Consider the following 27197-nt stretch of genomic DNA (forward strand, 5'->3'; position numbering starts at 1 on the left):
TCAGCCTTTAAGTTTATTTTTGTTGTATCGTTGACTGTGTCCACACAAATCTGCAGTGTGCTAGATAATGTTAGCCAACGTTGGCCTGCCAAGTTACATGATGATTCATGTCAAATGCTTACAGGAAATTTGAAATGGCTTTGGGATGTTGACAAAAAAAGTTATGCCAAATGCTGCTCAAAACGTTTTGTCTGATAACGAAGCTGCTGATGAAGTTTGTGTGCTTGATGAGTTGAGTCAAAGCTGCAGGCAAGCAGTGGAAGGGTGGGTGGAGATGGAGACTCAGGACTCAGGATGGCTGCTTAGCCAAGTAATATCACTGTATGATCTCTGAATGCATGTGTGGTATCTTTCCTGTCTGAAGCCCAAGATGTAACTAATCCTGTTGCCACATTGAGAATTTTTCTTCTTTTGAGAAAGATAGGAAAGGGGAAAGAGAGTGGCAATGACATACAGCAAAGGTATCTGGTTGAAATTGAACCCCGACCGCTGCAGTAAGGATGCAGCCATAGTACATGGGGTACATGCTCTACCAGGTGAGCTAATGTAAATGCGAACAGTGCATCCCGCTGTTTGGAGACATGCAGATCCATCCAGCCGCTGTGTGATGACTTCAGGTATTTATCTAATCCAAAGCTAAGAATCGTACCAGCCTAACAGGTGTGAGCAAGATGCAGGAAATCAGTACTGATGTTCCAGTAAAACCTATATCACTATTGTACGGTGGCTGACAAGGGCAAACGCGCCGCGGTAAATGGTAAAACGCTGCAAACACAGGAATGATGCAAAGCCAAAAACACACAAACACATAAAACAAATGCAACAGAAAAACGCTGCAAGAGAAAAATGCTGCAATCACAGAAACGAAGCAGAAGCAAAAACTTACAAACACACAAAACAAATGCGAAAGAAAAATGCTGCAAATATCAAAACACACACAACCCCAAAACAACTGCAAGAAATAAACGCTGCAAATTCACTCCACAAAACGGAAGTGTGCCAGGCCACTAGGGGGACTCAACCAGTCCTTTAGAACCAGACCATAGAGATATAAAGTGTAGACGCTGCATCAACCGCTACTGCCTATTGGCGCTGACGAGCTGTGGGGCCGCCGTCTTGGACCGGTCACCCACTCCACTCAGTGCTGTTTGGCAGGCGCAAAGAAGTGTCAGCTATTTTTAATGGAAAAGTGGCTTTGTGGTGTGAGAATTGTCTGGTATCACACGCCAAAAGTATAAACACTGATTTTCACATACAGAACCTTTAAGTGGGTTGTGTAGCCTAGAGCTGCAACCTGTAAAACAGGACTGAAAAACAATTGATGGTTGCTTCACTGAAACCAAATGGTGCGTAATTTACAGAGCAAAATGCCTACAGTATTGATTCCTCATTTAGATTCAATAAAACGGTTCTCCAGGTATGATTTTCAGAGAAGATTAAAAAAAAACATGACTTCATCTTGAATAATAATATTCATTGTGGTTTCCCCCCCAGGAAAGATTTCATACAGTATATGTGCTTGATCAGTATGGTGATTGCCAATTTCCTCTCAGAAGATTGTATCTGATGATGTAATCACTGCTTATTATGTACTCAGTAATCTTAAAACCAGAGCCACAGTTGAGATTCCCTTACAAATGTCACTCAGGCTTCTTAATTACCTCTGTCATAATGGTTTATCCTGAATTGTGGATCAAAAGCGGCTTCAAAGGAATACAAGTAGATTGTGTCGAAAATATTATGTTTACCTTCCAAATGATGAAACCAGAAAGGGAATTAAGCTGAAAGACGATGTTTGATTTTCAGATTATTTTTGTTTATTATTTTAGCCTGACACATACAGCCAGAGTATCATGCAATATTTAAGGGAAAATAAAGGCAAAGTTCTGCTGTTTGCCAAATCAGAAAGCACCTAATCATCTTAAATACCGCACACAGTGAATTTGGACAGTTCTGATGGTCGATAGGTGGGCTGTGGAGAGTGAGGCAGTGATGTGTGGGATTTGAGGGCCCTTACTGAGATAAATACAGCACAATTAGAAAAGTGTTATGATAATGATGCATTTGTTTTTGTTGTTGTTTTTGAAATTATTCAGTAAACATGAGCTTAAAGGGCTGACTCAAGCCTTAAATTTGCTTCTTTACATCTTACTGTGTCAGGAGCCTTTGGATCCTGCCTGTTAAAATAAAATCAAAAGTTCTGTTGCAAGGGACTGAAAGATGTATTTGCACAGGGCCATGCAAAGTGGGTTTTTTTGTTTGTTTTTTTTTACTTTAGATTATAATGCTGGATTAAGTTTCACTTTAATGTTTTTGTTGATTGGAGTGGAGCTAATTTGTGATATGATGTAACGTGGTTTCATCTGTTGCTGTGTAACTCAGGACTAAGGCTGTCAGATAAATGTAGTGGAGAAAAAGGTAAAATTGTTTACCTCTGAAAGGTAGTAGGGTAGAAGTATAAAGTAGCTGAAAGTGGAAATACCCTGGTAAGTATAGGACTGGAGTAAAAGTAGTGCTTCATTATGTTCCACCACTTGTGTGTATAATGCTGTTGCCATGTTGATCACGTCGTTTTTGTTATTGTGTATATAGTACCTCAAACGAAATTCATATGAAATTCCTCCCTGCTATTTGGACTTGAGCTAGCTCTGTGTTGTAACATGACATGCATGCACACGTCAGTGATCAGGGCATAGCACATGAAAGGGTTAGTTAAAACACCAAAATTACAATAGCCCAAAAAAGAAAAAAACATTCAGGGAGCAGCAAACCAGCAATTCCCATGTTGCGCAAAGTAAAATGTTTTTGTCAAAGGTGTCTGGTGGGTTTGGAGCAAGTGATATTACAGCTGCAGTTCCCATCAGAAAGGGCTTTCTGACAGCAAGATAAAGTGGTAAAAATATTCTAAATATAGCATAGACAGCTACACTTAAACTGATATATATTTTTACATGGGCCTTTTTTTAGGTGGCTATATACATTTTTGTGTTGACCTCATCCACAGCAGGACATTGTTCATCTTACATCCCAGTACTCCTGCCTTGGGGCATGTCGACCACCATTTACTGCAGGTCATACACTGGGTAAGTACTTTTTACAACCCCACTTCAAAAAATCCAGACTCACCCTTTAAGTTGACACAGGGCCTTGCACGATGTGCACGATCAATGTCCTGCAGGCAGCACTGTCCAGAAACTCGGGGGCTCTGTTTTTGTACATTTTGAAACATACAAGAAAAACATAAGGCATTATATTTGCAACTTGGCCTGATTAACAACAACGCTTTGGAATTCAACACTATCTACAACTTAATGAGAATGGGTTGATGATTGATGCTTTCTTCCTACAGGCAAATCAATGGCTAAACTTTTGATAAAGCACCAACTCCTTTTTTAGGATAAAGGGCCCCTTTCCCTGGAAATGACCCCTAATTTTCATCAAGACAAGAGCATCAGATGAGGCGTGAAAAGTCTGCTTTGTTGCATCTGTAAATACCACATTATATTTCCCCAAAGGATACATCTGAACCATGAAAAGCAAAGCCTTTGTTTTCTAAATGGGTCATGATCTGTTTTCCCAGTGGAGTCCAACAGGTAAACCATTAGTCAGGCCCGCACATTCCTCCTAATCAATTTACACAGTTTAAAACCATTCATCTCCATATCCTCCTTTGACTTCTATATTAGATGCAAAATGCCAGATACTGTAATAATAGTGAAGCACGGCTCAGGATTATTGCAGAATTGCCAAATACAAATATTCTTTTCTCTGTTATCTTCCTCTGGCAGTCTGCCAGGTTCTGCTGTTGTTCGGAGCAGTACATCGGCATATTGGAGAGATTTAGATGAACACATTTCGTACTCTGATACATAAAGATCCAACATGTGATACATTAGAGGGTGGTGATTAACTACCAATTGTAATATAACCATGTGAGGGTTAATTTGCCATCTAAATGTAAAGAAGAGCATGGCATATTTTGGGAAAAGGAGTTGTTTGCTGTTTTATTGGGCATCAGAGAAGATTGATTAAAAAAAATAAATAAATAAAAGGCAGTTTAGGGATTCATCCAAAATTCCTCTTGGCCACATGTTGGGGCTTCAGTGGTCATGGAGATACCACATGGGAACAACAAGCGCTGCGACTGGTCAGGTGAGGCTGCTTGCATTATCTCCAACAAGCTGCTGATGCAGGGAGCCATAGCTGACAGTGACGACCCCTGCTCTCTGTCACAGTGGATTCAATACCTTAAATATGGCGGCTGCACCGAATAGTCTTATATTTGGTGGTGGAACAAGGTGAACCATCCTATCTGTAAGACAAAGTCAATTAGATATCACAAATACAGTTACTGTGGGGGAATATAATCAAAACCCGACAGAGTCCAGTCGTGTACAGTGCATCTGTCTGGTCGCAGTGCTGCTATAAATGGGTTAAATCCAACACTGGCATACAAATCAAACCTATCATAGGTGCTCATAACAGGACTTCCTTTAAGCCCTTCTATCAACCATAAATTTTGGGTTAATATCTCTTAATGTATCAGTATGACTGATTTATTGGTCAAGCTCTATCAAGTGCTCAAAAGATATTCCGTGAGTCATTAAAATGCATATTGGAAAATTTCCTACTGGAGAATGAAGGATTTTTAGGGATGGCAATGGGGGAAGATGGACCTCCTGGTTATCATGCCATACCACACTGCACTTCCAAGCATATGATCACATGATATGATGTCTAAAAAGGGAGTTGTACATATTGTAATATTTAACACAAAAACACAAGCAAAATTCAGTATGAATTTAGTAGAATACTTGAATAATGAGTGGATGAGTCTGTCAATGGAAAATGAATCCATGATCATTTTGGTAGTGGGTTAATTGTTAATTTGCTGATCTCAAGCTCACACTAGATGATTTTCTCTTTTTGTTGGACTACATTGGGTTTTCCCAAAACGGGATACAAATCCAACTGTAGTGACACAATTTGTCCTGTTACCATAGCTTCCTTGTTGCCTAGCTTCGTTTCCATAGTCGCCTGCATGCGAATCTTGTCTTTGTTTTGTTTTCCATAGTATAGTGTGCTAGGTTTGGTTTTTGTTGTTAGTCGTGTGTTTTTCTTCCTACCCGCTCGCCACAGTGTAGTGAATGTTTTTGTTTTCTTGGGCTGATTTTGTGTTGGTTTGCTTATCGGATTGTTATAGTGTTTTTGGTTTATTTTGTGATTGTCAAATAAATCGTTTGTTAAATGGCTCCCTTGGTTCTCTTGCTGTTTATCTGCCTCTTGGGTCTTACAAAAAAATTATTGATTTATCAATCATAACAGTGACACTGATGTTCGGGTAGTGTTATTAGCAGTGTAATTTGCATCTTCTGATACGTTCAACCTGAAGGGTTACCACAGGGTTACCACAAAATCAAATCTTGCAGCAGATGAAAACCGTGTGGAGCGGTGAGGAGACTGTAATGTTCCTAAATTACTACATGGGATAAACAAACTCCTAACATTTGCATAACTGTAACATTCTAGTACTCTTTTGCAGATATTCTCAAAATGTAGTTAAAATCTGAACAAAATTTTAATGCATTGATCAAACAGTCTCACCACAAAGCTATTGTGGACCATTCATCCATACCACATGATTTTCAAGAGCAAAAAGAGTCTGCTCAATGCCATGGAATTGAACATCTGATGTTGCTTTTCTTTATTGATGTATTAGTTGCCAGACTAGTTTTCACTGGAATTACTTTCTACCAAAGAAAGAGTCGCTTTGAAAACTGTTGAAAATCAGTTCTGTTGATAATCCAGCATAACACAGAGCCTGTTTCTGTAAAGAGATGTGGTTGTTCATTATTTAAAGAGTTTTCTATGACATGAACAACTAAAATGATTTCCTAACAGTCACAAAGTGAGTTATGTTTGGTCACAGATTAAGTGTACCTTATTTAGCCACTGACTATTAAGCTGAGGCCTTAAGACAAAGGACACCAAAGCACTATTTCCCTGCATGTTCAGACTCTCACTGCAGTACTCTGCAGATGATCCAACCATTTAAGCAGGATCAGACTGTGCAGCTCAAGTTACTGGGAAGTGAGGAGTAGCCACAGAGAAACACAAAGAAGGAAGCCAAATTCATGTGAAAACCAAACTCGTGTTTCACAGAGAAAGTCTTGCAGGATGCTTGGAGACAGCATGTTGAGCCACTACTGGACTTACCAAAATAAATACTAAAACTGCTGAAAGATGTGATCAGGAGAAATCCATTCAAGCTCCTTCAAAGAAATGGAATTTCTGAAAGATTAAAGTACAAAACTGGGAAGTTTGGAGGACTGTTTGGAGAGTTCTGGCTGTCTTATCATGTATGCATGTACAAACAAGCATGTCCACACAGTTTCACAAGCACATACACACACAAACCTCAATGACAGCTGCAAGTGTAGTCCAGGAGAAGATGAATAATAGAAAATGCACCATATAACAAATAGGATTTATCTGTGAACAACCTTTTTTTCTGTGGCATTAGACAGGGTGAAATAAAGGTCATGAAACAATACAGACAATACAAACATGCTCTATATATTTTATGTTGAGGAATAATCAGGAGATGAAATTCATGTAGATCCATGACTGCTCTTCCTGCATGCCTGGTTCATCCTCCCAGCAGCCAGCCCAGTATTCCTACTAATTATGCCCATATTGGATGATTCTGCACCTCATGATTTACATCAAGTGCCAGTGTTCAGTGCCAGCGTAGGAAGTAGTGTGGTCTTTATATAGTGAGGCAGAAAGTATGGTGTGGAGGTCAGTGTGGTGCAAATGGGTGTGTAGTGTCAGACTTTCAGGCAGGAGATCAGAATTCATGTCCCATTACAGACCTAATTTCAGCCTTTTTTGTAAACTACTGCCTTCCTCTTACCATAAACAAGTGTTTTAGTTGCCTTACCCTAACCGTGTCTTAAAAGTACCACGTCGAGTTTTTGTTTTTTTTTTCTCTTCAAACAAAGTTATGTTAACATAGTGCCACCAACATGTATTGGGTATATCCCTCAGATCTAACAGACTTGTTGAATACATTCCCTTCCTCGGAAAACATTTAAATCCTGCATTGTTTACATGTCTATCTTTTTCATCTTCCCTCTCTTTTTTCCATACTTTTTGTCCACTTTATTGCTGCCAACTGTCAGTCAGTGGAATCGTGAAATCAGTTGCAGGAATGTTCATTACCGGGCCCACAATACAAACGAAATGGGGATTCATTCATCCATAGGGCTACTACTGCTAAAAAAACTACACAAGGTACCTTTAATCATACTTTGCAATAAACATGATCTTTTACTTACCTTTATGACATTACAGCTGGCATGCATAGATATTGTAAAAAACAAGAATTTTTAAAAAGTTTCTTTTTATCCATTATCACCATGCCTGCCTGGCAACACGGCTGGAGTAGCACACCTGCAGTGCAGCGCTAACAGTGCTGGAGTCTTTAACTAGCTGCACCCTACAGCCTTGAGGAGCTGCATGGCCAAATGAGAAGGTGACCAAAAAATAAGTCAGACAGTTCACCAAATGCATTGTACATAGTTTGATTTCTAACACTGAACACAATTAGCAAAAATCTAGAAATCCAAAATACAGTTGATGTCTGTTTTTCAGTGATTTCATTGTCTTTACGTTTTGCTACCCATCTGGAGGCTGAAGGCACAGTTTAAATGGTGTTCTTTTCTTATTTTCTGCAGAGTGTTCCCTGTGTTTGTTTTATACAAACATATATATTCTACCAGGAAGTTTAATGTCTGGATGCAGTCCTTTAATTGGTAACACATTGTAATATGACTCCCTTCAAATATTTTCTATGTTATAACTACTGACTTTAATAATGGTTAATTAATAATTTACAAAAATGTTACAAACAGTTTGCAAACCATTACTTGGAGCAAAATTTGGGTGCCAGGTTGTAAAAAATCCTCTAATTCTAACTAATTGGACTATATGACCACTTACCTTACAGGTAAGAGCTATAGAAGATCAGTACCAAAATGTATTTATTAATAAATTATTTTGTTGTTTGTTTCTTCATTGATGATCAACATAACACTGATACACAGAAAGGATAATCACAGACCCAGATTTACCGCAACCTGGGCCCTGCTCTCTAACCATGGCTTAACTAATTCAGACTAACATGCTGTTCAGGATAACATGCATGAAGTTATCTTGAATAAAGGCAACAGTAGAGAGTCATAACTATAATCAGCACTCATATGATTACACTTACATGAGGTAGGCATGTTCCGCAGCTTCTCAGCATGCCTAGAGCACCAGACATGCATGCTGTAACTTTTTTTTTCAGTCATGTGGATTTTAAGATGGAAGTTTGACAAATATGCTCAAACTAAAACTAGACTAAAATATTAACAACTTTTTTTTTTAATATTTAATGATGCCTGAAGAAACATTCCTGTCAAGTGCTTGCCTCAACTGAAAAGTAAACTAAAATGTAAAATGACTAAATATGACCAAAACTCACATGATCTAAAGATTCTGAATCTAAATTGTAGCTGATAAAAGGAACACCACCCAAGGTATGAAAAATCATTAAAAAAAAAAAAAAAACACAGCAAAGGAGGCTCAAAGCTTCTTTAGAGATTGTATTATATTTCCAAAAATATATGTACAGTCTATTACAAAGGTTATAAAGCAAAAAGAATTGTCTATGTAACAAGAAATTGTCTAATTAAATGATTTTACAGTTCTGCTCTTGGGGAAAATACTTTTGACCAGTGAATATTTTCAATACTTTCATCACAGAAAAATAAATAATAAATTGACAATTTGTATTACTGTACAACAAACTAAAAGGCAAATCAAAACAACGTCCAAGTAAAGATGGAAATCCTATCAGCTGTCTTTGGTCCTAAATGAAAAATTATGTACAACTGAAATCTTGTGGGTGACAATAATTCATCTGCAAGATAGAAAAATATAGTGCATTTTCAATGTATTCAGAGCTCTCTACTGAGTAATATGTGTAAAAAACAATATAAATAAAATGTACAAGTTTTACAATTAGAACATATACAAAGATTCCCTCAAATCTCGACTCTTTCTGACACAATCAACAGTGCTGCACTCTTTGGAATTATCCACCACCTCGCCAAAGCGGTGAAACTAATTTCCAACTGCTGAACCACAAGATGTGAAAAATAACTTCATACTCTATCTGCTATTCCTGATTCCTCTATAGCCTACAGATTTCTGTTTTTTTCTTCTTTTTTTTTTTAAACATTTTTTATTCCTTTTGTGTTTTGCTGAAACAGTCACAGCAAAACATTTTTTTATTTGTCCAGATTTGAGCAACCTGAAGTTTAAAATGTGGATGAAACAAGTGGACACAGAGAGTAAAGTGACTTTTGTTGGTGAAGGTTACAGGTGAATTGGACAGTGAATTGATTGTTTCCTGGCCTTAATCTCAATTCGGCTCAAACTGCTGTTTCCCCAGTGCAGGAAAAAGGGGACAGAGGCATTCTACCCTGGGGTGTGAGAGGTCTCCGGGGGCCTGGTTTTAAAATCAGAGCAGGGAGTGGGGCTGAGAGAGTGCTGCCTGTGAACTGGGGAGTTTTGTGCTGACTGAATGAATTCATGCCGGTATTCAATTCAAAGGTCTTGCCAAGGCCCAATTGCTGAGCTCTGCTGTGTGGATGAAGGGAGGGTGTGTGTGACGTGGGGTTGGAGCGGGTCAGGGATAATTCCTGGTGTCTCCTCACAAAGGTGAATCTGATAGTGAAAATGGATCTAAGTGTACATCCAGACTAAGCAGGATGATTCTGAAAAAACAGAGAATGACATGCATCCACATTAGCTTTCTCATGTCAAGTAGCTGAACAACAGCTACAATTAATCTTTTAAACTTGGCACAGACAGAGCCGGGCTAGTATACTGAGTCTGAACAAGTTAAACCTCTTTGTTTCTGCAATCATTTATAAAGTGTTTAATAGAGCCAAAGTCAACAGTTAGTAGTCCTCATTTGCTTTTTCTGCTTCTGTTGTCAGACAATGGAACAAGCGGCTCATCAATATTACCTCTTCATAAGGCAGACAGTCGTTTCTAGACAACTGTTTCAATGAAATCTAGAAAAAATTTGTTGAATAAAGTAACAGAAAATGTATAATTGACTAACTGTTGAAGTCACTTCACTTCTCACATACGAATATTTGCTGATAGTTAACTGAACATCTCTGGATGAGATACTGGATGCGATGACAACTGGGCTTTGGGAAAATGTGATGGGCAGTTTTCACTATTTTTTGACAATTTATAGACCAACAGATTGAGAAAATAATTGGAAGTAACAGTAACTGAGTAATACCTAATCATGAAAATACTTCGCTGTACCTCAAATTACTGAAGTTGTCAGGAAGAGTAAATATAAATATTGATCCGTGATGAGAACAACATGTAATGTGTGATCCGCTATATTGCATACACTGAGTGATTATAGAGTTATGCCCAAATGATACTTCATGCAGACCTTAAGGACACATGGATGCGCGAACTGTCTGCATGCCCCCAAAATTTATGAGTTCAGACTATATGTGCAGGTGTATGTGCTGACAAATGTACATCTGTCTTTGCAGCCGTGCATCTCTGCTGTCCACATCCAATCTAGGACTATAGCTACCCCTGTGGAGGTGACAGACTTTAGTCAATAGTGTCCAGGTAGGTTTACATCTTCCTTGCGTCCCTGGCCTTTCAGATTTATCCACCCTGGAGACCATTTTCTAAAGGCTCCATACTAGCTCAGTCTGAACAGAGGGCCAAAACAGAGGGAAAAAGATGTGTTCTCAGATGAAGCTGGCTTAATGTGGATCCCAAGAAAATGGAGAGAATGAAGAAAGCCACTGATGGCTTTACTGCCTGTCAATGAGCTCAAGGTTCATTCTTGACGTGCTTATGCTTTTTTATAAATTTGAGATGGAAAAAGTTAAAAGAGATGACTGTAGCTTTGAAAATATAGATTTATCTCTCAGGTAACAGCAGCAGTAAAGGAAGTTATAATGGTTTTCCCCTGTGAGCACCACTCCTCTTTACATGACAGCTGAATAACTGCATTTTTTAGCAAAGAAGACTGCCCTAAAACACACTCAACACGGAAACTCTCTCGTTTTCTTGTATTTAAGGTGGAGACAGATGGCACCAAATGGGTTGATTGGCTTTTAGCACATCTTCTGCAAAACCGCCTCGTTTCTGTTCTCCATACAAAGCTGTATGGAAGAAAAGAGGAGCAATCTTAAGAGACACTTTAATGCATGTTCCGTCACATCTACGCCTGTGAGGGATGAGCAGTAGAGACGCATGAATAAACAAGGGAGCTGTATGGCTGCCTACAGAGCTGGGATGGTGGGATTTAACAGCACGTTCTGCATCTGACTCAGGATCCATCGTTTGGTCCTGCATTTTCAGACCCAAACCCTGAGGGGCTTTTTGATTTCTGGGCGGCGTGTTTGTGTCAGAAGATGATGTCAGCTCGACTAACTGACACCTTTGTAGTTTCGAATGGTGCCTCTTTTATATCTGCAGCCACTCAATTCAACATCTCCATGCCATTCCATCGAATGTTCAGCATGTTATAGTGGCAAAACACGACATGATTATTTCATTTGATGACTTGGCATGCCAGTTTTCTGAGCATTTTCCAAACCCCTTTTAGATCAAAGAGGTACATTCCTTCCTTTTCCGGCGTTGACTGAATCTTTCCAAAGGGTTTGTCTCAGCGCAGTACACACATGCGATAAAACCTAGCACCTTAAAAATCTCAGGTGAGGACCATTTCTACCTGGTAATTATTGCTCTGTTTAGTCCATCTCTTCTTCACTGACTGTGTCACTCGTGACATTAAACCATGTTCGTGCACTTGCTTTCACCAGTTCAAGTTCCAGATAAAAACACATCACACTACAAGGAAAACAAAAAATGGGAGCTTGTCCACACTTAACATGAACCGCATAAAGCATTGCCATTGAAGTGCCTAAAAGTGGCAATACTTAATTAAACACATTTTAAGGCAGTATTTTGTCTACACCTTTCTTGGATCCACCCTTAAAAACTGTATTTGCAGAGCAATGCACCAAAACAGACACTGTGTGCAACATTTTAGGCAAAATGATGGCAAAACAATTTGCGGTGGCTTGAATTTCAGTACAATCTTTCAACAGTGCTGCAACAAATCTACTCACTAACCAAGTAACTGTTCTCCATTTCCTGTAGTGAACACAAGACAAGGGATATTGCTACTCTGATATAAAAGTCTGGTGATTTGAAGAACAATTCACCTCCTGCATCTACTCAGTGTTGCACTCTTCAGAAAAATCCTTAAAAAAATTTTGAAAGGTTGAAACCACATCAAATACCCACTCCTGTAGGCTGCAAACAAGCATGTGAGGATACCATTTTCACTTCAACAGCACATGAAGGAAAACATGAGTCACTGCAAACAGTTCAAACAGTCCAGCATGTGTCAGCACAAGAAGTACCTTTGAATCTGCACCTAAAAAGTTCCCTCCATGTTTGGATAAAAGAGTTTACCCTGTTGTCAAGTCCAAATAGACGAGAGAGAAAGAAAAAAACCTGCTGTGTGGGCCACAATATGTCATTGAGGCAGATGGAAAGAAAATTAACCATTTAGAAAAAGAAACAAGTGAAACCACAGCAAGTAGACAGCAAGTTTTTTGTTCTTTTTAAAGGAAATCCATAGCCATGGTGTGCACCTAAATCATTCATTAAGTTAAAGAAAGCATTAAACTCCTTCCTTATGCGCCATTTGATATGTGGTTGAGTTTGTAAGCGCTTCTGAAAAAAAAAAAAAAAAAAAAAAAAGGAAATCGTCTTGTCCAGGTAGTTTCTTTTTTGTTGCAGTTTTTTGCCCTTTTCCTCTCTTTAGTGCCCTTTGAAGAGGCGGACCACAATCCTTCACTGAGGAACAAAGGAATGATTTCACTCCAGACACAGCCGGAAGAGTCAGACATAACAGATGTCCGTTTACTTTGACGATTATCCCAGTTACGCCCCAGGCACTGTTCCAGATAAGTTCTGTTTTTGTTTTCGACCTGTCCGATGCGGCCAGTCGCAGTCCGTCACACCTGGACACCCGTGCCGTGGAGATGCAGCATCTGGGCTCTCATAGTCTGTATGCTGCTCATGATCTTTTTCTGATGGCCCACCAGCGTGATCCCCAAGCTCATCACGTCCCTGCAAGACAGGACAACACATCAATCAACGCACTGGACCACAGTAAGGGGCAAAACAAGTGAGATTTACAGCCTCAGCATTTTCATTATTGTAAGTAAGGGGTAAAAAAAAAGGCAACACCGCAGGCTTGTTTATGAATCTCAATAATAAATTGTAACATCAATTTCAAGGATAATGCAGCAAAAAAGAAAGATCTGATCTTGTTGTTTGTTGCTTGGCAAGTGCATTTATTTAAACCATTGAGGATTTTATGGAGATGTGGAGACTGATGATCACATCTGATGGTCATTGGAAAGTCTGTGTAACAACTCAAGGGCAAGCTCATATTCAGATGCTCTTAACTAATAAGACTGCAGTAAACAGACTTCACACAAATTAATATACTTAAGATTGAAACACACATGATGGGAATGTTTGATTTGGAATTGTGGGTGACTGACTGCTGACCACAGAACAACAAACAAACTTCATCCTGAGAGATTTTAAGTCGGTTGTAAAGCTAATGTGTATAGTAGCCTTCAACAAACTTTACTTATGATATGAAAAAAAAGGCAAAAAATAATGAGATGAGTGCAAAGTGGGCTGAGGAAGGTTTGGACATTCTGCGAAGCAAACAGGAAGCAACTGGTACTGCTGTGGGCTTAACTTGGTCAGGTTTTTAAAGGGAGAATGTTGGTCCAGATCTACCTGGCCTACTTGAGTCTCTGACTGGGTCAGAAGTTTCAAGATTTCTTCTTTTTGATGTTCTTGTAAGATAATAGCAGCAAATTAAAGACTGGGTAAAAAAAAAAAAAAAAAAAAACAGGAGGTAGGATGGGTAGGTTGCAGAATTACTGTACTTTACGTAGTGTAGTACAACAGTCATGTCATTTTTATTTATTTATTTTTAACAAAAACTGTTCTCATTACTCTATTCCAATAATTTTGATGTTCGATTTTCAGCTAAGATCAACAAAACACAACACTTTGTGTAGATGTTTACATTACAAGGCAACAAGGATGGGGAGGAATTATTTTCTGCTCAATGATAAAGTGTAGTAATATATTAGGGAAGACATAAAGGTCTATCTCAAATATAAATGTGTTTCAAATAAAGGCCTGGTTCTCTCTGCAGTTTGGGTAAGTAAAGGTCAAGGCCACCATCTGATGTATGGTAAGTTACCAAAACTCTGAACTTTCCAAAACTCTACATCCTCAACAACATTTGTCCAAGGGACAGAATTTTTCTAAGCAGAGAATGTGGGGGTTGGACTTTCAAATTAAAAAAACATCATTGTTTAATATTTTTACTTTCTTACAAAATGAATGTTATTTTGATGAGCCTATCAGTGTGAATAGAAAATGTGGAAAATCCATAATGATAACTAGATACTTAACTAGACAATCCTTTGCAAAGGAGGCAGTCAGTGCTCAATACAAAACCCACAGTTCAACTACCAATGAATAAGTACTTATCTCAACTAAAAATTCCTCTTCGGGATCCCAGGAAAACAAAAATACTCAGTTCGAGACTCAATACAACAGTTGGCCAAAATAAATCCAAGTAACAGTTTCCCTGGGAGCTAAGCGGTTTGATGGTGGGTCAACAGAGTACAGACGACAGAGTTGGAGAGTAATTCTGTAGAATGGGTGAACTATGAATTACAGACTTTTTGGCTCATTGCCAAGTGTTTTGCAAGCTAATCGATCACTCTCATGATGGACTGGGCTTCATCCACTGGCGAGTAGTGCTGGATGCACAAAATTTTCTGCACTTACTAAATATTCTGCGGGCCAGATGTGGCCCGTGGACAGCCAGCTAATCAATAAGTTATGTGCTGGGTTCAGTTTTGACTTGCCGTTCAGTATGTATGTGGACAGATGTCTGGACTTTGAGAGGCCCTTCTCTACATGAACATAAAATGCAACCAAGTTGATTTGTTTACTCAGGTTTGGATAGAAAGAAGTGAAGTGTAGGTGAGATCACAGTCTAAATGTTGCTGGTATTAATGTTCTCTACTGATGCTTGACCACTTGAGGGCTTTGTATCTACTTACTCGATTGACATCCTGGCCACAGATTCCAGAGAACTGTAGCCAGCTGCTGTGAAGTTGTCTCTGTATCGCTCCATCTTGATGGCTTCCAGCCATTCTCCCACTGAGCGGAAAGCAGTGAAGTCTGGTGTGCTCTGATCTAACAGTGGACTAATTGGTCTGCGGGATGAGCACAGAACGATGTTTATGTGTTATGTGAAAAGGAAACGTTCTACTGAAAACACAATCAGGCAGGAGACGAGACAAAGTGACGACCAAAGGCATCCAGTGGTGCAGTAAATTGCGAGAAGGGGAAAAAAAATGTTGATTGGAGGGTTCAATCAATAAGAAATTTAAAAAACGATGCAGCACATCAGCTTTCTACTTCTGAAAATATTTTTGTCAATATCATTTCAATCTGAATACGTTCACCCCATACAGTCTCCATATAATAAAGTGCTTTTTAACCAGTTATAACCTCTGAGTTTCAATCTCACCTCGGGAAAGTATGTTCTGACTGCAAATAGAATTCATCTGACAAACGTCAGAGTGAAGTCTGGAGTTCCCACTGCACTTTAAAGTACCAGGAACTCATTATAGAGATTGATTTAAAAGCCCTGCTATTGACCATAAAGCCAAGGAAGCTGCTTTGGGGTATCGATCCTGCGGGATTTATCTTTCATCTGTGAACTACAGAGGCTATATCATCCACTGGACACTTTGGATCATCCACTAATGTGGTAAAATAAAAGTTAAAATTCTTTATTGTATGAAACCACATTTTAAAATGATTAATTTGTGGGTTTTCTTTCCTCACCTTGTACATGTTCCCACTGGGGTTTTCAAAGTGTTAGGGTTGCGGATCATCTTATCAAGGATGCCAACTATCTGATCGAATTTGGGACGTTCGGCTCTGTCTTTCTGCCAGCAGTCCAGCATTAGCTGATGCAGGCCTGGTGGACAGTCCATTGGAGCTGGAAGACGGTAGCCCTCCTCTATTGCCTTTATGACCTGGAAAATACAAAAAAAAGATGTCAACAGTGTCAACAGTGTCAGTATTGAGTAAAACCCTTACCCCAAACCCTTTGGTATCAGCCCGTAGTATCCACCTGACCCCAACCCATGACCCTAACCCTTTAGTATCAGCTTTAAGAGTCACCCTAAGCCTAACCCTGATGAAATGAATTTACTACTCTTCATGCACGTTTCAGGCTTTAATCACCAAGTTTGTAAGCAGATGTGTCCGAGATTTTAGGATTAGATGATGCCAGTTGAGTTGCAGTGAATGGGATGAGGACTCAAAGCAGAACGACAAAAGTTGATGAAAGTAGGTACACCGATGAGCTTTGAGCAGTAATTGTGGTGTGACAGGTTTCTCATTCCCTATCTACTACTCATCATCAAACTTCAGTGTGAAATCTTTAACAGAAAGCCTGTGTTTGAAGTGTGGGGTCCAGCAATTTGGGAATGTGACCCAAGGACAAAAAGTCAAGATATGCTGCATCAATTCTGAACATTCTTTTTTAAAAGAAAGAGAGAACCCCATTAAGAAAACTTAATCATGTTGTCCTTCTTTTCTGTCATCTATGGCAACATTTAATTCACCGGAAATCTTGGGATGCAGTGATACCCAGTAGACAGCTTTAGAGTGGAATCCAGAATGGTAAGCACAAGTGGTCACACATTCGGAAAAGCTTTAAATAAATCCCAAGTTTATCCTAACCATTTAGACCACTTAGTTGGAAGAGAATGTGAATGTAAACGGACCCCAAGTGTCCCCTACAACAGTTAATTGCACAGGGTAAACAGTAGGCATTTTAGTAGCTCTGCAAGATCTAGCTGATGATGGAGTACACTGGCATCTTAACTTTAAGGTTTGCTTTAATTTTCACTTTCAAATAAATGGTTAAGGTAATATGTTTGAATTGTGGACTTGAAGCCTGATTGTTGGCTTGGGATCCTGTCCTATGTGCCCTATTGTAAATCTTTGCCTAACTTGTCACCATGTCCCAAAATCTCAGCATTGAAACAAAATGTTATATGAATTAATTGATGATAATGGCCAAAACAAAGGGTGTGAGATCTAGAATGTAATTCTGCAAATAAATGAACTTTCCTTTGATGGTCATGTTAAACATGTTGTGTAATTCATTACCAAAATAAGACATTATTTCTATTTACTGATGCTGAAAAGGTTATGCATGCTTTTATTTGCCTCAGCTTGATCATCGTTGCTCTCCACTTGTCAGGCTCAGTTGGAAAACTATCCTAAGCCTTAAGTGAGTGCTAAAGGCTACAGCTAAGCGTGAAACAATTCTTGAGGAGATGGGTTCATATTAGATCCATCCTTGTCTCTCTTTACTGGCTGACTGCAAGTTTCACCATTTCCAGATTTTACTGATAACCTTTAAGGCACTACGAGGTATAGCTTCTGCTAACATTGAAAGTATGTAATACGTTACATGCCACAGTGCCGACAAAGTTGTTTCCCTGAGATTAATTTCCCTCATTTGTCTAAACAAAAGATCTTTCTGCAGAGGCTTTAAACCTCATGCACTGTCACTCCACATTGTGCATGCAGTTTAGCACAGAGTTCATTAAAAGTCACTGTTCTGAGAACAATAGGTGCAGGGCCCACTTTGATTTGAGCCCCTAGCTCCCATTCCTTTATTGTATGGATAAAGAGCTGTGTATGTTTCTGCATATGTTCATCAGCTATTCCTGTCAGGACTGCTCAGACAAGAATGAGTCATGGAGGGAAGAGGTGTCAAAACACTGAAACTGTTGGGAAAAATGCAAACAATGTTCTCCCTCCATCCCTGGAGATATTTGCTGACATCTTGACAAAGCGCAAAAATTTCTGACATTGATTTCTGTCAAGTAGCAGGGCATCAAAACATTACATACGCCATTGTAATGCCCAGCCATCTTGTTTAGCATTTCTAACATCTGATTGTTCAATCAGCAGACCTCTGCTTTGCAGCGCCAGAGAATCTTAATCATGTTTAGCCCCAGGGGGGCTAAACCCCGGGTGCCATATAGGAACTGTAAGGCCAGAGCTCACTTGCTTTGTGCCATCAATCAAAATGTGGCAAGTGTCCGGCAATAAGGAGGCGCTTCAAGTGGTCTGGCACAGTTGGACTCCCTCAGTGGGAGTTGACAGGAAAGCAGACAACAGCACTCAGGGAACGGCAGGTGAGTCAATCATTTTAACAATTTGCGACATTTAAAAAAAAAAAGAAAGAAAGAAAAATGTTCACAAAAAATGTGAAAAATGTGTTCTTTGCGGAAGAAAGCAGTGGACAATGTCAAAAGTCAGGTCTTCCAATTTATTTGATGGTAAAGCAGGATTGGTGTAAAAATGATAATCTTGGTTATGTATCATGTTTACCTAATCTGCCTTTTATCCTTCTGTACCTTAAAGATACATTTAATTACAGCACCTATGCACAAGAACCCCAAATGTCCAAAATCACCTTCCAGCTCCAGAACATTAACTTTCATGACATCAGCTGTCAGGTGAGAGACAATTCTGGATTTAAAAGCACCGTGATTATTCATGTTGTGTGGATTTTGGCATTTTTCTGAGTTTTGGAAAAAAAAAGAAAAAAAAAAAAGGACATTGACAATCAAAGTAGCAGAAGCCAAGATATCCCAATTTCGAGACAAAAGCATGGTGATATTTTAAAAAACACTGCATCCTATATTTCCCGTAATACACCCAACAGCAATCGCTGACTGGTTGATGCCCTTATCTTTGTGTAGTTGTGTAGTTTCTCAGTCCAAGCTAAAATAACCCAGATGACATCAATATGATATCATCAGGGTTATTTTCTTGAGTGCCCCTTTAAAATCACAGCATATCTGAGCATCCTTGACTTCCATGTCAAAAACAAAATGAGTGCAATGCAACATTCAAAATATGCATGAGTTGCTTGCTGTGTAATTGGTTCAACACTGCTGCTCACAATGGCTTACATTACCATAAGTCATTATAAATGTTTAAAGACATTTGAATCAAAAGTATTCTGCATGACAAGTGCTTTCCACTGCTGTTATTTATATTAATACCAGCATCAAATCCATGTTCTCAGGATTTCATTTTTTACGCTCGTCCCATTTCAAGATCGTTTCTCCTTCAAATGGATTCAAATGGCATGATTACAGCACGACTTCTTGAACTAATTAAGCCCAAGGTTACTGTTCCTGCTCAGCTGCTCTCATGAGGGTCCTGCTAGAAAGCCTCAAAGAAGAACCACAAACTGAGATTTTTATCTGTCATTTTCTATGCTTTAGTGGGAAGAGTTCATTAGGGATAATTAGAGATGAATCTGGGGAAAATCGTACAATCTCATAATTCATGCTGCTTTTTACATGGTAGTTACTAGGATCAGACTAGAAGTAATACGTATCCTCAACTATAGTTATTTGTGAATAATAAATGGTTTATGGTTTAGGAACTCATCACAAAAATGTCAGGAAAAATGTCATTTTACTTTTTCATTACAACTTTCACTACAACTATCAGAGTCCAGGTCAACTGTTAGCAGGCAGCAAAGTGAAGATGTCAATTTGAAGTCTTTATGTTAATCCAAACCCAACCCTAGCCCTGCCTTTAAACAAACATGTACTATACGTTTCACAAGGATTTCCAAATCACTCCCCAAGGTCTGGGATGAGAAATTACATGTGCAAGGATCTATTAAACCTTCAGTAAAACTGAAATATGAATGATGCCTTTTTACAAGTGATTATGATCCTTGGTTATAACACAGTCCAATCTTGACAAGCTTATTGTTATAGTAACTTCATGACTTTATATCAGATAGTAACTCACATCTTGATTGGACATATCCCAGTAAGGTCGCTCCCCATAGGACATGACCTCCCACATGACAATGCCATAACTCCACACGTCACTTGCAGATGTGAATTTACGATACTGTATGGCTTCTGGTGCGGTCCATCGGACGGGTATTTTGCCACCCTGTTCAATAAAATGCAGGACAGTGGCTCGAGTTAAGATCAAACTCGTTATATTGTGCATCTTCACAAAACATCAATTAAGACATCAATTAGCAAAAAAAAAAAACAAAAAAAAAAACTTTGCCAAAAAAACATGAGCAGAAATACTGGCACCACTTTCTAACAAGGCACCCTTTAAACAACAAGCTTGTTTAATATGCCGTTGGCAGGTTTTGCTGCACTGCTGCAAAGCTTTTACATCAAAGTTTAGTTATTAACAGCTTATTTACTTCTAAAACAACATACTTCCTGGATTAATAGAAGTAGGAAACTCATGACTGTATGAATTCAACTGTTTTTTAGATTATCTTCATTAGAAGTGTATGACATATTGCTCTGTCATGTTGTATAACATTATATTTGGCTTCATACTGTATGTATTTCTTTGATGAATCAATTGCAAATTTGTAATAATAATAAATCAACATTTTCTATTGAGGATTTACTAACATATTTGTTAATACACTCGTGATAACCAACCAAAGAGATTTACAAACCTGGCAACCCAAAACTTGTGCTTGTTAATGGATTATAATTGCTCTATAAAGCATTAGTATATGATTAACCACAAATAAACTATTAGCGACAACTTATGAGCCCTTTATAAAGGGGGTGCCTTGTCAGAAAGCCGTACTGAAATAAAGCTTGTTCTGCATATTAAAAATGGTGCAGGCTACTCGTGCGTGCACCCATATTTCTGCTCTATTTTCAGGCTCTGGCTGGGACTTGATTAGAGAATTCAGGCAGGGATCTGGGTAAAGAGAGCAAGAGCTTTAATTGACTCACAGTTGTTGTGTAGACAGCCTCAGGATCGTCGTCTATCACCCTTGACAGGCCGAAGTCAGACACTTTACATACGAGATTGCTGTTGACAAGGATGTTTCGTGCAGCCAGATCTCGATGGACGTATCCCATATCAGAGAGATATCTCATGCCTGCCGCGATGCCCCGCAGCATCCCCACCAACTGGATGACTGTGAACTGACCATCGTGTTTCTGCACGGCACAGAGAAACACAGGCAGGTCAGCCATCTTCACTGACCATGAGGGAAATGTAGGTCACAGCACTGCAGCAGCTCTAGCACAAGATTTATGATATTTATGTGATGCACAGATCCTACTGCAGACTGCCTGCTGTCTGGGACACTTTCCAGCCAATGCAAAGAAAAGTTAGGAGAGATGCTGCTTTGAGCCTCCTGTGCTTTCGAAGGTGATACTCACCCTGAGGAAAGCATCTAATGAGCCATTCTCCATGTACTCAATGACAATCATCACCGGTTTTCCTGGAGACAAAAAGAAAAGGATGGACAAAAATAAGGTGATTAATTGAAACCTGAATTTTGTTTGCTATTATAATGCTTCACAGTAAACTATGTCGAAAACTGCTTCCAAGTTATTTTTAGCTATGTGTTTCATTGGCTTTTAATTAAAAGTTACCATCTGTTCCTTTTATTACAGCGTCTAAATGAGAAAATGTTAAACAGGCAGTGTAGCTAATTTAATCAGATATAATGTCACTCTAACTACAGGACTTTTACCTTTCAAAGCTAAATATACTGTGATGAAATGGATTTTTAACCTGCCTCATGACATTCACAGTTCATATTTCCAGTTCACCTTCAAGTGTGATTACCTCTCGTCACGACCCCCTCCAGATGAACCACATTAGGATGGTCGAACTGTCCCATAATGCTAGCTTCACACAGGAAGTCCCGCCTCTGCTTCTCCGTGTAGCCCACTTTTAATGTCTTGATGGCGACTGACACGTCCCTCTTTCCAGGCAGTTTGAGCCGGCCGCTGCACACCTCCCCAAACTCTCCTGTGTGGGATTCATTAGTGAGGGGTGGGTTTAAAAAAAAAAAATTAAAAATCAAGCACTTCACAATGACAAATTTATTAGTGTATTTTGAGACAAAGCAGCTGCGCAGTGGTGGAATACAAATTGGAGTGTGACATCTTGTTATACTCAGGGGAGTGTAACCAAGACCTATAATAAGACATGCTGGAGATGCATAGATACTGTCATTGACCGCCTCTGTAAAACCCATGTGGCAGCAATTTTCAGCTGTGGGAATCTCTGTGACTGCTTCTACCAGACGAAGCTCACACATTAATTGCAATGAACTTTTTCCCCTCTTTGCAATTGCACTATCAATATACAATGCATAAAACTGTGTCCCTATTCAAGGTGTAAATATTTGGCTGTCAGTGTGATATATGAGAGCACACTCTAACTAAACAGCAAGAGCTAAGAGACAGAGGATGGGCTCACCTGCTCCAATAACCCGCTCAATTTTAATGCAGGACGCGTCCAGCTCCTTGGCAAATTGATGGACAGCCCTGTTTGGGTCCTCATAGGTTTCAGGGTCAATGTAGGTTTTGGTGCCTGGAAATTTAACTGTAGAAAGGTAAGAGGATTACTGTTATGATTAAATATGCACACTGCGCACCAGCCGGCGCTTGACAGGCAAACGATTACTAAGACCAGTGATTCAGAGGGAAGTGCTGAACAGTCAGCGGCCGGTGTCAAAGGGTTTTCACACAGAAAAATTCCTCACAAATGGGAGGCAAAGATTTGAGTAACCCACGCGTGGTGCTTTTATGAGGCTGACAGTTACCTTTCGCCTGCCTGCGTCTGAGGCTATCTCACTGAAGAATATCTGTCTCTTGTTGCTTCACACACTTCTCTTGCTTGGTGGTTTTATGATACACAATATCATTCTAGGGATGGGGTGGGGGAGGGGTTGTTCCCCTAAATTTTAAGCAGATGTTTTTTTTAAGGAACGAAAAATGGCAAAGATAATAATTTAAATTTTGCAAGCAGTTAAAAACCTACATGTGAAATTTGACCACTTCTAAATACTTCACGTTGAAATCTTAATTCAGCTTTAGGATAGGACTGGTGTTTGATCATTTCTGTTCAGGCTTGATTGCTGTCTGAACACTGCTGTTTACATTATCATCTTAGGTTTCTGATTTTTTGCTCCAAAAGTAGTGACCAAATGAATGTGAGCAACTTGAGTAAAGCTGAATTTTTTTACTGAATTTATGAATGAAATATATGAAATAAACAGTATATAGTCAAATCACATTAATTCAGATGGCTTTCAAATTTAAATATTTAATTAATTTATTTATAATTTATTTAATTCTGAAGTTATTACTGAAAGATCTAAAAGTTGCTCACAAAGTTGAAATTCTTACACCCAGTATTTTTGGTTGGCAGTCCCTCTGGTATTTAGCAGTTTTGTTGTTCACACACTTTTCAAACATGCATTATAATTTAAAAACAGCAATGTTCAATATTCTTAGAAAGAAAATTGAACATCAATCGAAGGTAAGGTAGAAAGGAAAGTGCTTTTTCAGTGCAGATACAAACACACCGTTTTCTATCATGAAATATCATTTCTCTATAATTCAAACTAAATGAGGTTTTTTGAGGAAGGCAGGAAACAAATTCTTTTGTTCGACTGATGCTTTTGGGAATTTCTTAAAAATAAAGTCCAAGCAATTTCAAGTAACACTTAAGTGGGAAGAGTTCATGAATATCCATGAAGTGAGAGTGGAAGCAGTTTGTAGAAAATAAGGAAAACAAACAAGGTTAGAGAAAGGACAGAGATGGGGTAGGGGGTTACTATTTTGCCCAGTGCTCCAAATAATCAGCAAATTACAATATTATGCAGTATTAAGTGAACAGTCCACTCACGGGGCGATAACACTGTGCATTTTAAATTCCACTGATAACAATAAAAGCTGTCAACTTTAAAATTTAATGTGATAGTACAGCCATAATACACTAGATAAATGCTGGACCCAAACAACAGAATAGCGAGCTCATCCAGCTGGAGATTCTCTGCATGGAGGGAAGGCATGGTGGCCAATCCAACATTGTAAATACAACAAATGCATTGTGCTCCAGCGAGGGGACGCCGGCAGCTGAGATTTCCCTCCACTTGCTCCCATAATTGCTTCGTCCATCCGAGATGTCAGTGGATCTGATAGGAGATGTCTTATCACGACTTCCTCGCCGAGACATGGCAGACAAATTGGGTCTACATGTTGAATTCTCGCGCTATCTAGCCTCTGTCGCCCTGGCAGCCTTTCGTCATTTGATATTGCACGGCAGATCCTTCCATTAAAGGCGACACTAGCCTTGTTTGTGTTTTTTCCCCACTTTTCTTTTTTCTTTGTCAGCGGGTGGGTCCTGTGAGCTGCTGAGGTGGATCTGTCAGATACTTAGCAGCAGCCAACCTGTGCTCACCACCACTGTCTCTGCTTTAATCCTACACTTTGTGGCACCTCTGACCCTTTGTTTCCAAATCAGCAGTTTGCCTACAGCACAGATCATTACGGCTCCACTTGGGGAAGCCGTCTGCTGCTGTATCTCCAGGGGCATCATTAGGGGTGGTGTATCAGTGTATATATATATATATATATATATATATAAACAACCCTTGTACTGATAGAAGGAGCCCCAGAATCAGCCTCTATGAGTGAACAAACTGTGTGCACACCAAAAACTCTGATGCTCTCTAGAACCTTCTGAGCTTTAACATTTTTAAAGAACACTCCTTCCTTATGGGTCAGCTTGTTCTCCCTCCCTAGCAGCTGCCAGATTCATGCATTTGTAGCATCCTAACTTCTTCATCTCCACGCACGAGTCGAGCCAATCAGCAGCAGATGTTAGGCGGATTGTTTCCGGCATTGACTCATAGCAAATGAACTGGGATCAAACAGTTATGGCTGTGGGTGCTAATGGGTTTTAAGGCAGCTGTCCTATTCAGCACAGTAATTGAGATGTGTCTATCTGTGTGTGTGTGTGTGTGTGTGTGTGTGTGTGTGTGTACATATATATATACTATACGTGTGTGCATTTGGGCTGATGAATGCAGGCACTCACACTGGAAGTAGAGCTCCTCGTCTCCCTCCTGATCGGCTTTGCTGTACCCGCAGTGCCTGCACGGGGAGAGGAAGAGAGTGGCAGAATCAACTGATTGTGCGAAAGAAATAAATTCCCTAAAGTACAAGAATTTTAATGCCGCAACTAATGCCGTGCATGACAAATCTCTTAAGAAACCCAGCTGAGCAGCGGGAGCTGTGAACCCAGCAGCCTATAGCCTGGGAACATATCTAATCATGTAACATATCAGATAATACATGCACTGCAAAGGACTGTTCAACATGTCTTGTAATATTAATTTGTAATATTAACGTGTTGAAGGTTCCCTCAAGCAGGTGATTTGCTGCACAAAGTTGGTCTTTGAGCACAAACTGAAAAAAAAGGATGACGTGGGAAAGTGAAATAAGCCACAAGTGATGGACATGCACTTACTGTAGAGGACGTTAGACGTGTGCAGCTTGTCTCCACCGTTCATGCGGCATACTTCACATCTTAAAACACTGCTTTTACTTTCAAGCCAAGCCAGTGCTGTCACTACGTCTTATCACTTTTTTTTTGCAATGGCTGGCTATTTTGGCCTCAGGAAAAAGCTAGTCAGTGGATCTTCAGTTAACATGTGATGACATGACACATGATTGGTCGCTACTCAGCAATGCTATCAAACAGTTTATTATCACCATTTGAAATCATTTGGATTGTTTGCCTGTGCGTTCACAGGCTTTGAACACATTATGGTTCTCTGTAAATAACTGAGCAGATGAGAGTTTTTCTGGCTAAAAAAATCGAAATGATAATTTAAATCTAAATTAAGAGGTAATTAGCATTGTAAGAATTAAAATGGTGCCAGGAAAGTCTATATGATAAACCACCATTAAAGCAAGCTCTGATGGAATGGCATCCATGCAGATGAAACCACAGATGAGGGGATGATGATAATCACAATGGGAAGGGCTCTTTGCAATTGTGGGAAAAAAAAAAAAAAAAAAAAAAAATGTTTGCCATACTTCATCCCGCCCTCAGGATCTCACACACACAGGAATGCAGAGCCAAAGCTTTCTCACTCTGGGGTACTTGTCTCATAATGGCTCTGAAAAAATAGCTTAAAAATTGTGTTGGGGCTGGGGAAAAAAAAAAAAAAAGATGCATCACAACCCATTAGCACAGCATGCCACGAGATGATGGGTGCACGTGTGTGTGCGTGTGACAACTCCACAGACGTGGAGGCCTGTGAGTGACAGAAAGACTAATTGACAAGCGCAGACTCACAGGAGCGGAGAGTCAATGGGGCCCGCGAGAGCGTACCTTCTCCCGATGATGAAGCCGAACACCATGAACACCAGGATGATGGTCCCCGCCACGGCCACCACCGCGATGATGATGACGGGGTTCTGCTCGCTGGAGACAATCGCAGCTGATGAGACAGACACACACATAAACACACGGACAGACATTCAGAAACACAGAAATGCTCAGTGTGAACTTCAGCACATCAAAGACTACAATCTGCAGGACATAATTGAGCCCAATGAGAGGCGTGGAGATTGATAACCCCCCTCCTCTCCTTCCCTCTGAGAGAGTGGAGGAGGGACGCTTCTATTTTTGAGCTGTCCTTATACACACGGCTCTACTGTTTCAGAAAGTGGGCTTAATAGTCCCAGACGGCAATGGCGATGCCCTTCATCTCCAACAAAGACACATTCAGGTTGGATTGTTTCCCATTCAGAACTCTCACAGTGCTCGAACTGTTTGCGTTGACAAACTGCCGATTGCTCCGAAGAATGTCTCGCCGTAGCATCGTATAAAGTCAACGCGAGTGGTGTACGAGGGGGAAAATTCATGCATTTTAAATCAGTGGATCTGCACTGTATAAATGAAAGAGAACAATTTTTTTTGTGGCCTGTCTGAGGAGGAGGGGCTGAAAAATAAAGCTGCATCAGCCGTTTCTTTGTCAAGCTTCAATATCTCACCAATTGTCTATTTTGGGAGGAATTAAGAGTACTCAACTGTCATAT

General features: G+C 39.7%; 1 protein-coding gene across 4 annotated transcripts in view; it reads right to left on the reverse strand.

The window, feature by feature from the left end:
* Positions 1–8638: 8638 nt before the first annotated feature.
* The window catches only part of epha7 (eph receptor A7), an 86887-nt gene continuing 68328 nt past the window's right edge, over positions 8639–27197 (reverse strand). The window contains exons 8-17 of one of the 4 annotated variants that reach the window (XM_070986789.1): positions 26488–26596; positions 25186–25241; positions 22558–22671; positions 21919–22104; positions 21507–21568; positions 21072–21281; positions 20098–20247; positions 16078–16271; positions 15285–15440; positions 8639–13248 (exon numbers count right to left, since the gene is read on the reverse strand). In XM_070986789.1, coding sequence (XP_070842890.1) covers positions 13134–13248; positions 15285–15440; positions 16078–16271; positions 20098–20247; positions 21072–21281; positions 21507–21568; positions 21919–22104; positions 22558–22671; positions 25186–25241; positions 26488–26596 — 1352 coding nt within the window. In that variant the 3' untranslated portion in view covers positions 8639–13133. Of the gene's footprint in view, positions 13249–15284; positions 15441–16077; positions 16272–20097; positions 20248–21071; positions 21282–21506; positions 21569–21918; positions 22105–22557; positions 22684–25185; positions 25242–26451; positions 26597–27197 lie in introns of all 4 variants that reach the window. The other 3 variants (XM_070986788.1, XM_070986787.1, XM_070986786.1) reach the window with 3 other exon arrangements.

Source organism: Chaetodon trifascialis, chromosome 19, assembly GCF_039877785.1.
Source record: "Chaetodon trifascialis isolate fChaTrf1 chromosome 19, fChaTrf1.hap1, whole genome shotgun sequence".
Lineage (NCBI taxonomy): Eukaryota > Metazoa > Chordata > Actinopteri > Chaetodontiformes > Chaetodontidae > Chaetodon > Chaetodon trifascialis.